Source organism: Rhododendron vialii, chromosome 4a (assembly GCF_030253575.1).
Source record: "Rhododendron vialii isolate Sample 1 chromosome 4a, ASM3025357v1".
NCBI classification, from domain to species: domain Eukaryota; kingdom Viridiplantae; phylum Streptophyta; class Magnoliopsida; order Ericales; family Ericaceae; genus Rhododendron; species Rhododendron vialii.
The window spans coordinates 32,623,621-32,641,139 of NC_080560.1; the positions used below are offsets into that span (position 1 = coordinate 32,623,621).

At 37.2% G+C, this 17,519-nt stretch overlaps 3 protein-coding genes across 5 annotated transcripts; all 3 read left to right on the forward strand.

The window, feature by feature from the left end:
• The first annotated feature begins 1,646 nt into the window (after positions 1-1,646).
• LOC131322019 (receptor-like cytoplasmic kinase 176) lies at positions 1,647-6,376 on the forward strand. The gene is made up of 6 exons (XM_058353111.1): positions 1,647-2,154; positions 3,012-3,301; positions 3,852-3,987; positions 4,119-4,261; positions 4,363-4,486; positions 5,706-6,376. Exons 1-6 carry the CDS (start codon positions 2,103-2,105, stop codon positions 6,122-6,124), a joined length of 1,164 nt encoding a protein of 387 aa, XP_058209094.1. The 5' UTR covers positions 1,647-2,102; the 3' UTR covers positions 6,125-6,376.
• Positions 6,377-10,986: 4,610 nt separating this feature from the next.
• LOC131322020 (elicitor-responsive protein 1-like) lies at positions 10,987-12,497 on the forward strand. Of its 2 annotated transcripts, XM_058353112.1 has the most exons (4): positions 10,991-11,223; positions 11,346-11,453; positions 11,869-12,013; positions 12,151-12,497. In XM_058353112.1, exons 1-4 carry the CDS (start codon positions 11,028-11,030, stop codon positions 12,293-12,295), a joined length of 594 nt encoding a protein of 197 aa, XP_058209095.1. In that variant the 5' UTR covers positions 10,991-11,027; the 3' UTR covers positions 12,296-12,497. The 2 variants fall into 2 exon arrangements, with proteins under 2 accessions (XP_058209096.1, XP_058209095.1); XM_058353113.1 differs by lacking the exon at positions 11,346-11,453 and having other exon boundaries at positions 10,987-11,223.
• Positions 12,498-14,459: 1,962 nt separating this feature from the next.
• Positions 14,460-16,695, forward strand: LOC131322021 (uncharacterized). 2 transcript variants are annotated; one of them, XM_058353116.1, is made up of 3 exons: positions 14,474-15,981; positions 16,072-16,287; positions 16,383-16,695. In XM_058353116.1, the coding sequence occupies exons 1-3, from the start codon at positions 15,820-15,822 to the stop codon at positions 16,551-16,553; spliced, it is 549 nt and encodes a 182-aa protein (XP_058209099.1). In that variant the 5' UTR covers positions 14,474-15,819; the 3' UTR covers positions 16,554-16,695. The 2 variants fall into 2 exon arrangements, with proteins under 2 accessions (XP_058209098.1, XP_058209099.1); XM_058353115.1 differs by having other exon boundaries at positions 14,460-16,287.
• Positions 16,696-17,519: the final 824 nt, after the last annotated feature.

Genomic DNA, 17,519 nt, shown 5'->3' on the forward strand with positions numbered 1-17,519 from the left:
CATTCAAATGTTTAAAATAAACAACTTGGATCGTCAGAGGAAACGGTGATGAATATTGGTTGTACACATGAGATCATGAAAATGATCTTCCAACTTTCAAGGTGCGTGCTTTTGGTGAGTTATCTCTCATTTTCATTTAATCAAGATTCACTTAATGTCCCTTTTCTTTAAAGAATCAATCATTATTTGCAGATAGCCTAAAACCAAGAAGGGTCAAATGTCGGAAAAAGATACTCCTATCAAACCACCACGAGAACAACCACATGGATAAGCCTTTTCTTTACGTAACATGATTAATTACTAGTATTGAAAGCGACCAAATGATTTTAGGAGTTCTACCACCTCACATCATCCGAATTTTTTTCTTGTTTTTTTAATAATCGAATATCCGGGTCAATTTGGGTACACATTGACTAATTTTGGAGGCCAAAAGTTAAAGACCAGGCAAACCCTTCACTAACTCTGAAGTTCTAAATATTTTATCTCCGTGAAGTTCAAACATACAATAAATTAGCTACATATTCCTTTCTTCATATATTTAGATGAAGAGAGAGTTTGAAATATCAAACATGCTACTCACACAACAATCTAAACACAACAACTTACACAACCTCTCACATATATGTGGGGCCCACACATAGTAATGTGTGTGGAGCCCACATGCATGTGAGAGGTTGTGTAAGTTGTTGTGTTTGGATTGTTATGTGAGTATCATTTTTGTTGAAATATTTGGCCTCCGTAAAATTTAGACATAAATTAGCACCACATTCATGAGTACTTCTTTTGTTCTATTTTGTTTGTCCATTTTTGGAGTTTGTGTCAATTTTCAATTGTTTATATCTTTCAATCTGGATAAATAAATAAAATATAAATTTTATTTAATAGTTGCCGATAATTCTATTATACAAAATTCTCATCATCATAAAAATCATCATAAATTAAAAAATATAAATAATTGAAAGAAATGACACGAATATAGGAAATGAATGAGAAAATCTTAAAATGACACCTGAACTTTCACTCCAATGTCACCGAAACACCTGAACTTCATTTTATTTTAATTAAACACCTGAACTTTCAAAATCTCCAAATTGAGGCACTTGTCGTTTGTCTCCATCCATTTCCTTCACAAATCGGTTGATGTGGCTCATTTTTAGCGTTAAAGAGCCTCACTAAACATGTTAGGAAGTGAGCTCAATGCACACAATCACAACCCATGCCAACCCTACTTCATTTTTAAAGTTTAGGTATGAATTAGTGTACCAGTTGGAATTAGCTATTATTCATTGATTGTGTGCATTGAGTTCACTTCCTAACATGTATAGTGGGGCCCTTTAACGTCAGAAATGAGCTACATCAGTCGATTTGTGAAGGAAATGGATGAAAGCTAACAGCAGGTGCCTCAATTTGGAAATTTTGAAAGTCCAAGCGTTTAATTAAAATAAAGTAAAGTTCAGATGTTTCAATAACATTAGAGTGAAAATTCAGGTGCCATTTTGAAATTTTCTCTAAATCAGTACTAGTAAAACAAAATGGCACGGGAAGCATCTTGTTACGCAGAAGAGACAAACCAATGAGCTAAGAAAGAAAAGAAAAGTCGTAGTACTGTATATGATTCTCGAAGGTCCAAAAAAGGCTTCTCTGCATAAAATCTTTATATGTAACCCAACAAACAACAAAGCCTGCTGTTTTCCCAACTTTTCCTTGATTTCCTCATCCAAAATCCCAAATACATAAAAAGTGAAGAACCAGATCATTACTCCGTGACGCTTCTCTCCTTTTTCCCAAGAATTTACCCGTCAAACCAAACTAGTTGCCATAGAAAGTTTTTGAAAAAGAGAGGAGGGGGCAGTTGGCGGCTGCCACCTAACTCTGGAGAGAGAAAAATCAGGGGTTTCACATTAGATCTGATTATTTTTCTCTTTCTGGGTTTTTTTTTTCCTCTTTCCTTTCACGGGTCTTGTTGGGTTGCATCGAAAGTTCCTTGAACCTGAGCAAGTTTTGTTTCTTCAAGTTGTTGGTTGAGGAACTGAGACTTTTCCATTTTCTTTATTCTTTGCTAAATTGTTGAGTGGTTTTTTGTGAGAGATTTTGAGGCTTCCATGGGGGCTTGCTGGAGCAAGCGAATCAAGGCTGAGAGCCCATTTCATACAGGTATTCTTGCTTACATTTTGCCTGCGTTTATATTCATGTGTGTGTGTGGAGCTTTGGAGAATTCCTATGTAGCAGTGAACAAGGTAAATCTGGTATTAATGTGTCCTACTTTTGATTTCTTGATTTCTGGAATTCTTATCCCCTAGATCTTAGAGTTTCACCAATCCCACGACAGATACATGTTTTGTGCTAAAATGTACTCCAGTAGCTATCAGTTCCGGTTTGTTGTGATATCTGTTTGAGTTATCTAGCAGTTTCTTTGTAGATTGGAAAAGTAAAAGAATACATAAATCTACTGTGAATTTTGGATATCTGTAGTTTACAATTTTAGTGAAAATCGAATAACGAACACTCAGCTTACTTTGCTGTAGAATTGTATTGATCCTAATTCAATATTGCTCTTCATTTGGATCCTCAATTAGAACTGCCAAACCGAAAAGGAAAGAATTAATTATTTGAGTGATTGCTAAATATTCATATGATTCCAATTTCCAAATCTGAGTTTATTTACCGGGATTTCCTTGACTTGTAGAGTTTGAACTGATGCTTCTTCAAAGAGGTCGCTATTTAAAGCTTATTAATTATGGTTACTCTTGTGCAATTGTTATGTTTATGTCAATGTTTGATGTTTCATATTTTTCCTAATTGGACTTTTACTTATTGGAATTTTCCTTGCTTGTGCAATTTCAAATTCATTTTTCTCTAAAGGGGGCTCTACTGAATATACTCCAAGCTTAATACATAATGGGCTCTTTTGTGTGAAAACATTGTGATTATAGCCTTATTGGATGATTAATGGTGGAGATTTAAGTTTGCTTATGCTCATCTTTGGAAACATGTGTTATTGTTTTTTGTAGGTGTGAATTCAGGGAATTCAAGTAGCAAGTCGTCTACTGTACCTGCAGCATGTCGGAGTGAGGGAGAGATCTTGGAATCCTCCAACTTAAAGAGTTTCACTTTTAGCGAACTCAAAAACGCCACCAGAAACTTCCGTCCGGATAGTGTATTAGGAGAAGGCGGATTTGGTTCAGTTTTCAAGGGTTGGATCGATGAGCGTTCATTCATTGCTGCAAAGCCTGGGACTGGATTGGTGATTGCTGTGAAGAGGCTTAATCAAGAAGGTTTTCAAGGTCATAAGGAATGGTTGGTGAGTATAAATTTCACCTCGTCAGTAGTCTTTTTTCCAGTTGCCCTGAGGTATGATACTTTGAAGGCCATAATTATGAACTTCTTGGTATAGGACGATTTAGATGTAGAAGGTACTTGTGGATTAGTTCCCATTTTTTCTTACTAAGCTAGACAGCAAGTCTATTACGATTGAAAATGAAGTGACTCGAGCTTGGGTTATGTTCAGCTTGTAAAAATTAATTATGTCACGACTGGCTCGTGAACATACCAAGCTTAAACACTTTTTGAATGTTATTAATTCGTGAATGTGTGTCCTGATTGGCTGGATTGAAACTCATTTGAGATTGAATAGAAAAATAAACAAGCCAAGTTTGAACTATTTGGAGCTGAATTATTTTGTTTCGCCAAGCTTGAAAAACCCATTATTTAGCTCAACTCTGTCGTTTTCTTTGAGGGCCTTTGAAACCCTACCCCCTGTTTCCGTTGATCTATTTGTTGTTTTGGTGGGGGGAAAAAGAGAGAAAAAAATTGCAATACTCTGGTTTCCAATTTCTTCTTTGGATATGCAGGCAGAAATTAACTATCTTGGGCAGCTTCATCACCCTAATCTTGTCAAGTTAATCGGATACTGTTTTGAGGATGATCAGAGGCTCTTGGTTTACGAGTTCATGCCCAAGGGAAGCATGGAAAACCACTTATTCAGGAGTGAGTTCTTTACATAGTTCTTTTAACTGCCATTTCAAATTGCTATCGTGCTATGATGTCAATAACATAAGTTAAGCTTTCCTACGATAAAATTTGTGTAATTAGCATAACCCCAATACCGTGGAAAACAGGGGGCTCTTATTTCCAACCACTTTCTTGGAGCATTCGTATGAAAGTCGCTCTTGGTGCGGCAAAGGGACTTGCTTTTCTTCACAATGCTGAGACAAAAGTAATATATAGGGATTTCAAGACGTCTAATATCTTGCTCGACTCGGTAATGTAACTGAGCATGCATCACTTGACTTCATATAAGAAATATGGCAATTTTTGACTCGTTGCTGACTTAGTGACCATCCTTGTGCTATAATTTTGCAGGACTACACTGCAAAACTTTCTGATTTTGGGTTGGCCAGAGACGGGCCAACTGGTGATAAGAGCTATGTTTCCACTAGGGTCATGGGTACTTTTGGATATGCTGCACCAGAGTATCTATCAACAGGTATATTCTCATCTGCTGTTTGTACAATATGTTACGTGGTAAATTCAACTCATTCGTTTACCCATCAAATTCCTCCAGCTGTCCTATTATCTCTCTCATCTTGTGGAAATTTGCATAGTCTACTTCGTAGTCACTTTCATTTTCCAGTTAAATGGTCCCTTTTGTATTATTGTATATCTCTGATCCAGATCAGATTATTACGTTGTATATAAGAAAAAGTAGATGGCCATAGAGACGAATTAGCAATCCTACAAAGGATCGGAGTGATGATATGTAGAAGATCTCACTCCTCGGTGAAGATGCTATGTAGTTGGTTCAGTTTCTCATCCTCTAGAGATTAAGTAGTCTTTGGAAATGCTTGAGCTATCCATAAGATCGTCAATCAGTGTTATGGGATTTGTCACTTAAATAATCTTCTTTTCTACCTAAAACTATATTCCACCCTGGGAAAAATTACAAAATCTGTATTTACAATTGCTGTTTCAGTCCTCTATTCAACCTGACCAGCCTTGAGCTATTGTTTAGTTGGTCTTCCGAATACCACCTTTCATGTTTCACATTCTCACTATCTGGATTCATCTAGGTTGTTTTTCGACCTGATATTTATGGAGGCAATTTTGAGAGAAAAGGGAAGAAAATGAGTTTGTGAATCTATTTTTCCTATGTTCTTTTCTCCCTTTGCTTGTCTTTTCGCTCTGCAAATTCTTCCACAAATGTAATAGCCAGACATACCCCTTACGAACTTGGTAATCAATTGCAAGTCATTTCTGTATTATTCCCTCCTATTAGCAATGTGCCAATTCAACGACATTAAAGTAATACTCCCTCCGTCCCGCAAAGTTTGACACTTTTGGGAATTCCAACTTTTAAGAAAGGAAATTTGATGTACAATGGAAATTGAAACCTTCCAAAAATACCCGTGTACTATGACCAGTACTTGAATATTTGAAATTTGGTGGCCCAAATTTTGGCTCTGGCGCAAATGGTTTGGCGCTAAACAGCTTGCATCAGTCTGAGAAGTGTACTTTATCTATTTGAATTGGTTGTTTCACGTGCAAAAGGAAAGGGTAAAATGGGACATTCACCAAATTTTGCTATTGACTATTCAAAGTAGGCAAATTTTATGGGACAAGAAAAAGCACCAAAGTGCCTAACTTTTAGGGACGGAGGGAGTATGTCATTTTGTCTAATTATTGACTGCATTTCTCTCCTTTGGAAGGTCATTTAACTGCCAAGAGCGATGTATTCAGCTTTGGAGTTGTCCTATTAGAAATGTTAACTGGTAAACGGGCAATAGACAAGAACCGGCCATCCGGAGAGCACAACTTGGTGGAGTGGGCGAAACCGTATCTTACAAATAAGCGAAGAATTCTTCGAGTTATTGATGTCCGTCTAGAAGGTCACTATCCACTGGGCCAGGCCCTAAAGGCCGGTAACCTCGCACTTCAATGCCTATCTTCGGAGCCCAAGCTAAGGCCCAGAATGGATGAGGTGGTAACCTTTTTAGAGAAGCTTCAGGACACAGGGAAAGTTGCACAAAAAGAGCACGCTTCTAATCATGACAGCCATAGCACTGATGGAAAAGCCTCTGGAAGGATTGCCTATCCCAGACCTTCTGCTTCCCCTCTCTACGCATAGAAATTCTTATGTCATGATAATATTTATTCGTTCATATGTGTCTGGGTGAGGAGGGAGGGAGGGAATGCAGGAGAAGTCAGACTGTACCTGTGTTTTGTTAGAGCAGTGTATAGTTTTTTGTCATGTTTTCGTTTTTCTTTTTTTTTCCTCTTTGGTTGATGTACTTAATTTCTACTGTGTGGTAACCTTTGGAATGATGGAGCATTCGTGAATATTCAGTGACTTGGGAAATGTATATACTGCTTGAAAAGATGGAATTTTGTTTCTACGTGCAGGCAAAGAATTGGGCTTTCTCGGTTATGTTTCTGCTTCTGGTTCAAACAAGCTAGAGTATTTAGAAAGGAGGCTATTGCCGAGTAGGTTTGGCTCTAGCCCCAAAACCGTGGAATAATAGTTATGTATTGTGGATTTTTCTCCAAGCAATACTTTGACAGCATGCAGGACTCTATAGTTGTCTCCAGAACTATCTGATGCGCATGAGCTCCTCGTTATTTTATAGGATCGGATATATTGGATGGTTTCTATATGCAGTATCGCTCAAAGGACAAGTAGGGAGTCCCTGCTGTTTGGAGCAACTTTCGAAGGTAATTATGTATGTCCTTTTCATCTTGAGAGTTTCTCTTTTCCATATTACTAAGACTTTGTGCCATGGTTTCTTGTTTTGTAGCTATGTTGCTCTTTAGGCACAAATGTTCTTTAGTATGGGGTGTTTGGCCGCCTCCGAATTTCATTCTGCATTGGGCAGAATAGCATTCTAGGTGCTTGGCGATGGATTTTAAAATGCATTATCAGAAATGAACCGGAGAATTTAGAATCCAAAAATTACAGATGGGGAAGCTTTTTGGCTTCTTATTATACTTTTCCTATCCAAACCAAATCTATTTTGCACGTTATCAGAACACTTTTGTAAATTTTCTCATGATAATTCCATGATCTACAATTCGCAATCCAAAATTTAAGCATCAATCCACCTTGGACATTCCTATAAAATAAACTCAACCACAACCAAGTTTGAACGCGGCCAAGTCCGGTACCACTACTCATGTTCTGAACATCACTATAAATTTAACCCAACCACAACCAAGGTTGAACTTGGCCAAGTCCTGTACCGCTGCTCATGTTCTTTAATTTTGTCAATTGTTCAAGATTTGCAAAGCATATGATACGTAATCCTCCACTGTCTGTTTGTTCTTGAACGAAGTATTTGGGTGATTCAGCAACATTACCTCCACCCACCCCAACTTCACAACTATGGCTCCTTCTGTTTTTCATTATCAAAAGAAGCAAAGAATGTGATCAAGAATTGACACACCAGCAGCAGCAGCAAGGTGAAATTCACCCGAGCGGTAATTGTTTTGTGAAGGCGAGTCTAGCTTAATGTGAACATGAGTGGTAGCCTAGTCGGTAAGGGAGCCCATACTCCTCAGTCTATGAGGTGGTTGTTTCGGGCCCCACTTGCCCCTCCCCTTCCAATTAGGTTAGAGTAAAGAGTTTTCCAATGTAAAAAGAGAGAGGAGTATTTAGATCCAGGGATCCTGCAGGGCGGATCCCAGCAGGGCTCCCTGTAGGGCAAATCTCAGCCATCCATTAGTGTTTTTAATAGTTCAGATTCAAATGAAACTTTTTCAGGGAAAAGTTTAACTTTTCTCCGGAAAAATTTCATTTAAATCTAGACCGTTACAAACACTCATGGACGGTTATGATGCGCCCTACACGCTCTGTAATGCATCCTGCACTATAGGATTTCCGGAAGATGATTGGAAAGTTTTAAAAAAATCTGGCTCTCCAAATCTAGTATAAACCAATGGTTTCGCAACGCAAGTGGGAAGAAGGCAGTGAAAAGAAAAAGGCCACTGTATGGCAGACAAGGGCAATTGATAATGTGTTGAAGATCGTATATTTCGAATCTAGAGAGAGGATCATGATGCAATTGATTTGGGATAATTGCAGAGTTTTTTTCTTTTTTTGTTAAACTCTGGCTCTCCAAATCTTCTTACGTGCACTTTCATTGACGTTTGGAGATCAATCTCACCATTCACCAGGAGGATCTATTTAAGACCGTGGAACAAACGCCATATAAACTGGCCATAAAAAAATGAATAACATTTAAGACATTTTGGACCTACGACCTACGAGCGAACAATTCTTTTAAGTCCTAAAAGCTTGACTATCATGCTTACATGCCAATCGTTGAGGTTAATTGCAGGGGCATTTGATTTTGACCTTCTCTTAGAGGATTTTTTCTTTATTTCTTTGTCTCTACCCTATAATGAGTTTATTTCTTGTACTAGTATTGGTTGAGTTGTTGAGCTTGGTTGTCTCGTGAACTCTCATAAGTGATATAGTGTCCCAAGTTTGAACTGTGTACCTCATATTTGATGTAAAATGATCTCTTCTATCGATTGAAAAAAAAAAACTAACTCCCAGAAGCATTTGCGTCATCTTTTGCCTTTCAACTTGTTTTTTTCGTAAAAACAGGAGGCAAAAAAAAGAAAAAAAAAGAAAGCTAGTTGCATGAAGATATGGTGAAAAAAGCTATATAAACCTTTGTTGAATCGTTATTCTCCATTAGTTTTTTTTAGGTGCTGGAGTGGTTTTACTTCCATATGTGATTGTTTAGTTACTTTTGCAAGTTTAGTGGGAGTAGCTTTTCTTGCTTCTGTTTTGCGCTAGTCATCTCCCCATAAGGTTTTCGTTCCTTGTACTTCATCTTTATTATCAATGAATTTCTTACTCTTTCAAAAAATAAAAAATAAATAAACCTTTGTTGAAATCCTTAACCCACTATAGCCAAACAAAATATAATTGATTCCATTTTTTTTTCTCCTATAATTGAGATGTCTGGATCAGCTTACACGCATCTCGACTATCAATTTCATGTTCCATAACTCACCTATAAAATCTTGCACCCAGACCCCTCAATTCCCCTCTTTTCTAATATGATATGATATGAAATCCCATATCTGTACAAACCGACTTTTCTTGACTAAGATTTGAAGTAGTAAAAAATAGTTTTCAATATGGAGGATCCATTTTCTAATGCGTCAAACGAGGGAAAATATAGATCTCCAACTAATTAATAAAGATTGCTTAAATCACATGGTGGCCAACTCATACGTACATTCAGTTTATTCTGAAAATTTCATTGCAAGACAGAAAAATTAATGTGAAGCGTATAGGAATGGGAAGCAAAGAGATGCATCAAGCAATCTAATTAATGTCCGCAGTTTTATGCTTGTTTTGCGGTTGCACTCCACAGTCACTCACCTAAAAAACGGAGCGATTTTACGTAGATATATTGTACGCGTGTGGTTGTAGTAAAATTGTTTCGGCAATCGTAACCGATCACTCATAAAAAAATTGTGCGGAGCGATTTTATGTAGTGATTGATCAAAGAAGTGGTGTCCGGACGATATCAACCTATCAAGAATGCCAAAATCCTCGCCACTGTCCCCTGTGCCAAATTAAATGCTAAATATTACATTCCTGGTATCAAATTTGGCAATTGCTAAATTTATTACATCATTTGATTAACATAAAATAAAAATTTGAAATTCATTTAATTCAATGATTTGGATTTGGGCAAAATGACACCCAACCGATGCAATTCCATTTCTACTTTTGACTTCTTGACATTATAGGGAGCTAAAAATGACTTAGCAAAGTCATTTTGACATCCATGGTTTCACATCTCCAATCTTGGTTTCAAAAATGGGAATTTCAATTTTTTTTGAAAGGCTTATGTGATAATTTTGCATGTGACATCCTCAAAAGCACACTCTAACCAATATGTCAAACCTATTTTTTCTATAAAGTTTTGGCCAAGATTGAGGGTTTCACTCAACAACGTAATACAAAAATTGAAATCATATGCCACACATTTAACATGAGATAGAAGTATCAAATGCCATCACTCACGCATTTGACATGCACCTCGGTCGGAATTGTATCACATGCCAATTCGTCCACTTAGCATGCCATGTCACATTTTACACATTTGGTTGGACACGAGGAGGAATGCATGTTAACATGCATGTCTTTACCCTTATCAAATACTTGTTGTGAGATTAGACGGCTTTATTCTTTTGTCTTCCATGTCAAGCATATGAACCCAAGTTTGTTAATTTTACTCCCTTCGTTCTTTAATAAATGTCCATGTTATTATTCCAGACATTTAATTTTAAAAATCATTTATATCTTTCAAAGTATATTATTTTTTATATGCAATATGGATCTTATTTGACAGATCTCAATTAGTTTGTTAGACAAAGTTTTGAAAATTATGAACAACGGTATATATTGAAAGATATAATTAATTTAAGAATAATTTGAAAAAGTGAAACTGGACACTTATTTAAAGACAGTGGGAGTAAAATAAGTACATTCAAATTTTTTATATATGCCGCATGACTTCTTAAGAAACGTTAACATGGTCCATCATATCAGGTAGTTAAATGGTCACAAGAAATTGTTTGCAATTTTTTGATAGGTCCAATTAGGGGATTGGATTAAGTGGCCGACCTAACATTATAGCTGATGACTCACCTCACCTGTGTCGTCATTTGATGTGGAAATCTATGGATGTTATTTTTTTTTAATCAACGAAAGTCAGTACGTATTAGTATAGTTAGATTAAGAAGAGGAGTTGATCAAACTCCCGACCTATTTTCTCCGGGCACTTAAATGCATTTCGGAACGCGTCGGGCCAAAGGCTCTTGGCTTCTTTTAACGGAAATTCAACGCAGACTTGCATGTGATGTGGAAAAGACTAGGTTGCCCCTTGCTACAGCCCATAATTGGCAGCCTTGATAGACTTGAAAAGAGAGAAACATAGGGAATCCAAGCTCATTATTGTACATGAATTATAAACAAGGCAACTTGCTACAGTTATGAAAGTATTCCCATGGATCTACCACCACTCACAATAAACTTTTCTTCAAATTATATAATAAGTACATACATTCGAGTCTTCTCCTCCTTAACCCGAGAGAGAGAGAGAGAGAGAGAGAGAGAGAGAGAGAGAGAGATGGCAAAAGGAAAGCTAGAGGTTTTGCTGGTTGATGCTCAAGGCATAAAAGACAGGGAAAGTCAATTTCTGGGTAGGTTTTCAAATTTATTTTCTTTATCTTTACAAACTAAATTCAAAGGTTTAATAAATCATGGGAAAAAAAATCTCCATCTGATTTATAGAAACATATTTTTGCCAATATTTTCAATTCAGGTTGTTTATTTTGTCTTAATCCAAGCAATACAATTAAGATGTGTCCGTACGTTGTGATTCATTATGGAGACCAAGAATCTACCAGTCGTGTGGCGGATCATAAGAAAGGTAATGAAGTAATGCGAAATTTTGTAAAGGAGTTGTTCTTACGTACTAAATCGGACCTGAGGATGCTGCAAAGTAGCTTCCCGTAAAGTGCCTTGCAGGACGCATTCGAACCGTCCATCTCGACAATCAAATATCCAGATTGAAAACAAACTCTTCTTAAATCTTCCCGTGGAGAGTTTGTTTTTAATCTGGACCGCTGAAAACACTTTTAGACGGTCAAGGTGCACCCTGCATGAGCGCTTATCTACTGAGAGTTACCTTGCAGCATCTCCGGTTTAGAAACTAGCAATGATTGAGAAATTCTCGCATTCTACATTTGCATCTCTTGATATGGTCTTCGTGGTTAAATGCTGGATATATATATAGTGAATATTTATTTGTAGCTTTTATTTATATCGGAAATTTGGAAATGCAGGAGAGGAAAAGAAATTGGAATGGAATGAAACAATCACCTTCGATGTTGAGTATGATCCGGACGCTGAAGATCAACCATATAAGCTTGTTCTTCAGATCTTCGACAAGCACAAGATCTCCGAAGATAACCTGGTTGGCGAATCAACGTAAGAAGAATAACAACTAGCTAGCTAGTATTAATTCCATTACTAGTTTAGTAGTACAAGTTTATGTTTGTTGGCGGATGGTCTTATAAGCTCTGTTGTTGATATGGGGAACCTCTGCCTGCATGTGCGTTGTGCAGGATCTACGTAAAAGACGTTCTATCGTTAGGTGCGGAGAAGGGAAAGGAAGAACTTCGAGCTCAAAAATATAGGGTTGTTCTCCCGGATAACACCTACTCCGGCGAGATTTCCGTTGCTGTTACTTTCACTCTCAATGTCATGTAGATATGTCTATTATATGGAATACTACAATGGAATTAAACAATCACGTACGTACAAGGTTTGGTTAGGGTTCATTTCTTTAGTGTTCATGTTTTGGGGTATGTGTTTAAAGGTAAAAGTTACATGTATGATATTAGAGCCTTTTTGGAATTGTCACCGACACCGTACCAAACGTAAATTAATGAAGTGAGAGGTCTTATGTTCATTGCCCCCTTGCAACAACACTTTATAATCCCCATTTGCATAGAGATATAGTTTGTTGGTGATTGCAAGTATTTCGATCGCTAATTTCATTCCGTATATATGGAGGCTAATTAATCAGGTCAATGTACCAATGAGTGTCTGACTGTCTGTACCTTTGTTCCCGTGCAATTTCAATCGCAGAAGTGCATAAAAGTATCTTCTGCACTTTTTTGGTACAAAAGATGACCTCATATGGAGGAGTCCAAATAACTCGGTTTCAAAAGAGTCCCTCGTAGCTCAATGAAAAGAACAAAAAAACATGAGGCCAACATATCTTTCACTCTCGTTTAGGATTGCAGTATCCACAAATGGTATTAATCTAGCTAGCATGCATCAGGCAAGTGAACTTCGTGATAGGCTCCTCACTTCACCACCATCTCCACGAGGCCTAACTTAAAAGGATCGCTTATTTGACAGGACCAATAGTAAATTATTACTATAATTTGTAACTTCGTCAAATTAATATTAGTGCTCAGACTAATAATACTGCACACTTCATGCATGGTATTATATATCTCGGTGATGTATATCTTACGAACAAGAGTGTCTAGTAGCTCAAATGGGTCGGACAGTAACCCTCAGTTCACATCGAAAAGGATCCAATTCGTGGAGGAGTTAGATTTAATTTGAGCCAACCACCTAAAAAATGGGTGAACTTACTCACCTCCTTATTACTTAGGGGTAAATTGAGTAGGAGGACATACTATAAGGATTTTTGCCATGATAAGGATATAAATATTTTCCTCTAAAGTTTAAAGGACATTCTGTCCAAGATTTACAAATAACCCCTACCAAAGTTGACCGGCGTTGACCAAGGTTGACCGGTGTTGAAAGTGCCTAAAACCCTAGGGTACCCTATGAAAGTGCCTAAAATCTTAGGGTACTCTATATATGAAAGTGCCTAAAACCCTAAGGTACCCTATGAAAGTGCCTAAACCGCTAAAACCCTATAATAGGAAAATGAACCCTAAAACCCTATAAAAGTGCCTAAAACCTTAGGGTACCCTATAAAAGCGCCTAAAATCCTAGGGTATCTTATGAAAGTGCAACAAGATCGAAAAACACGAAAAAGACATATTTTGTGTTAGCCAAACAAGGCCCTTGTCTCATTTAAGATCATTTAAATTAAAAAAGACATTTTTTGTGTTAGCCAAACAAGGCTCTTGTCTCATTAAAGGCAATTTGGTCTTTTCACAGACCTTAAACTCTAAAATATTTTCATTAATGGACTTTACACATCACTGAAACTTAAGCTGGACTAAATCTAGTTTGGGACCTCTTCTTTTGGACTTTAGACCAATTTGCTGTATTAGTTAATACTAATAAGTCATAAGCTTACTTTCTCTTAACTCTAATAAATGGTTATGTTTTAAAATAAAATCAAACTTACCTATTTACATTTGAGTCACTTCCCACTTACCTTTACTATTGACAGTACTAGTCACTAGTAGTATGATGATTGAGGGTGTTCTCTTGTAAACTTTTTTGTCTATAATTTTTTTCGGTACTTTTTTATTTTTCGTAACTTTTTACCATAATTTTTGAAAGTAATCATGAAAGTATAAAAATGTGAGTTGATGTTTGAAAAAATTCATAGAAAACTACACTTTAGACAAAAAAAAAAAAAGAAGTTGTTTTGTATTTTTTTTCCGTCTTTAGTGAACTTTTTATTTTTATTTTTGGTCATAATTTTTTCTTTTTAGACTTTTCTCATCGAGACGGATGATTAATCCAAACAATATAATGCAAATCTAACAAAAATTCAGAAATGTCGAATAAAACATACAAAACGAATAAGGAAAAAAAGTTAATAGGAATGGAGCCTGAGTAATCATTTGGGGGTCTTGGGGCAACCACCGCCCCTCGGTGCCCCAACCATTTTTGCCAAACATTTCTATGGGGTCGATGTAGTAACTTTGCTCCAAACTCCCAAATAATTTTTCCTGATGAAGCACATTTTGTTTATTCAGAAAAGAAAAAACGAAAATGTCGCTCTATTTATATCCAATTAAGCAATCTAGGGTTTTCCATGTAATCAGCAGCAATCAGGTATCCATCTCTCTCTCTCTCTCTCTGCCAAAGTTTAGGATAGTTCCATTGTTAGGAAAAGAAAACAGTACATCATGCGCCATCACAGAATCGCTAATCATGAGTCGTTGTTAGTTGTTACTGTTATTTTGACGTGGCTGAAGAAAACAACTTTATTTTGTTTTTCATGATCACAGTAGTCTATTGTTTGTCTGTTTCATGAATACCCGTGCTTGATATTTACAGTTGATGAAGGAAATTCGTGATCACAATACTTGTGACATAATTAAGCTGCATCTTGATGGTTTGGAAGTTTTGTTACATCACGCTAGGGGTGAAAATATAACCAACAAAACCAAACCGACCGGAAAATTCGGGGTTTGGTCCGGTCGGTCTAGGGTTGGTCCCAGTCAGTTTCGGTTTTTGAAGAGTTAATTTTTAATTCAGTTTAGGCTCGAGTACCTGTTAGTACTAACGAACCGAACTGTAATATACATATAGGACCTATTGACGATGGGGGTTTCGATATTATAATACTAGTCTTAGATAGGGGTTATGATATTTTTTAGTAATCTTGCCTGGGGTTTTGATATTTTAGAAGTCTTCAAGCTCAACCAGAAAAAAACCAAAAAAAAAAAAAAACTGAACCACTCCAAACCGATTTCGCTCCGCCGAATATTTTGACCGGAATCGGTTTCCGTCATTTCTAGACTGAACCGATCGGTTCGGTACGCCATGTTCGAAATCCCCGGCCGAGCCGAACCTATCTCATCCCTACGTGCTTGGGTGATTGTCCAACTTATCTAATCAGCTGCCAGTTTCCAAATTTTGCATGCCATGATCAACGAGCAGAGTTAATCCGGTACCGCCTTGTGTGTATGTAATTTTGAGATTTTTCAGTCATTGATTTCCTTTTCTCTGTTTTGGATAGAAACTATAGATGCCGTATGACTTTATTGAATGCAAAATTGCGTTTCGGATATTAAAAAAAAAAAAAAGAATTACTGCTTACGGAGTTATCTCGTTCGATGTTCTTTTCATGTGAATGTTCCTTTGCTGCAATCACTGGTTTTCAAAAGCATTGTTGTCTGGTGTGCTCACCTTGGCAAAGTGCAGCTGATGTAACCACGGACCACCCCTGCCTCTTTTCTAATGCTGTAGATCCATTTTTGTTGATATTTGGTGAATGTCAAGGGCTAAAGTCCGGGCCAGCATGGGTTTCGATAACTCTCGCATAGTTAACATTCAGTCTCTTCATGGGGAGTATTTGCCCTGTCTGTCGTCTACTTGTCTACCCGAACGAAGCGCTTCAGTCGCAGTGCACCCATCTATTTTGCAAACCTTGTTTGGCACATGTTGCGGGCACTTCCCGGGCCTGCCCCTATTGTGGATACTTGGTGACGGAAGCAGATTCGAAGGTTAACTTTTCGCATCATTGTTTTATCTTTGTATTCTGCTGTTACTTACCGGCGCTCTCTCTCTTTCTCTCCCTCTCTCTTTCCTTCCAGCCTCTCGTAGAATCAAACAAATCGCTGGCGGAAACAATAGGCAAAATAGCAGTTCAATGCCTCTATCACATGTCGGGATGCAAATGGCAGGGTCCTTTATCCGAGTGCAGTTCCCATTGTTCCGGGTGTGGGTTTGGAAATTCCCCGGTCGTATGCAACTGGTGTGATATCGATATCGTGCATCGTCAAGTCCGGGAGCATGCACAGAACTGTCCCGTGAGTGCATTAAGGCCTGTCATTTCGTCTTTGCACAATGTGTTCAGTGTATTTTACTTTACTAATCAGTTCTCATTTGATTCTTTGAACCACAGGGTGTGCATTCTCAAACACAACGGGCAGAGGGTGTTCGGGATGCTGCTGCAGCCCCAGCCGCATCATCGTCTAATCCTCAACAAACGCAGACGGCTAATCAGCCCGGGGCATCAAATTCTCAGGCCCCGACTTCGCAAACCGCGGCTGCCATGAAGTTTTTGAGAATTTAGATTTAAGAGTTGGGGTGTGTTTATATTTTATCCAGTGGGTTAATGTGTTTCTTATCAAGTACTGCATTGCCTTCGTTAAGTGTCACTTGAATTTCTAAGTGGGGAAAAAAAAAAAAAGGGTTCTACAGACCTTTGTTATTTAGTTCGATTCTTCCTATTTGTTTCATAGTAGTAGTAATTTTTAAGCTAGCTCCTGAAGTTCTTTGATACTCTCAGATCCTTATTTTTTCGAACCTATACCTTTCATTCTTTTAGATTGAATGGACCTTATCGTTACGCTAATACTCAAAAAAATTGAAGAATGTAGGGGCAAGGACGGAGCTAGATTTGTGTAGAGGTATAGAACTTAGAATTCCACGTATTCACATGGTCGTTAGATTTTTAAGTTTTCCTTGCATGTAGTTAGGAATTCAAGCATGATTTCTACGGAATGATGTTCTTCAGGAAAAACCTTTATGATAATGTTTTGAAAAGTTTCATTCATAAAGGAAAGAAAAAGGTACAAAAAAAAAAAAAGAAAGTTTCTAGACATTTGAAAAGTTCAAAGGGACAAATGAAAAACATTGGAATAGGGGGGAAAAGGAATTTGAAGGGATTGGAGTAGAGGGTTAGATGGATTTATTAAATTATTTATATTTTCTCTCCAAAAATGAGAAAATATTTGGTTCAAAGTTCCAAATATCAACACAAAAACTCTTTTAACATACAAATAATATGAATTCAAAGTTGATGTTATGAATTTACATGCAAATGTTGTAAAATTTTATGCAAAAGGCATGAACTCGATTTCAAGGTGATTAAGGAGGTGCATACCATGTTGGACTCAAGAATGGGTTCTTACTAATAAAAAAAAGGGAAAAAAATTGAAATAGTTTATGTAGTTAAGTATTTGTGTCAATTTGGTCCCTGTAATTTTAATTGACTCGATTTACACTATGTACTTTTCATTTTGCTTCAATTTGGTCC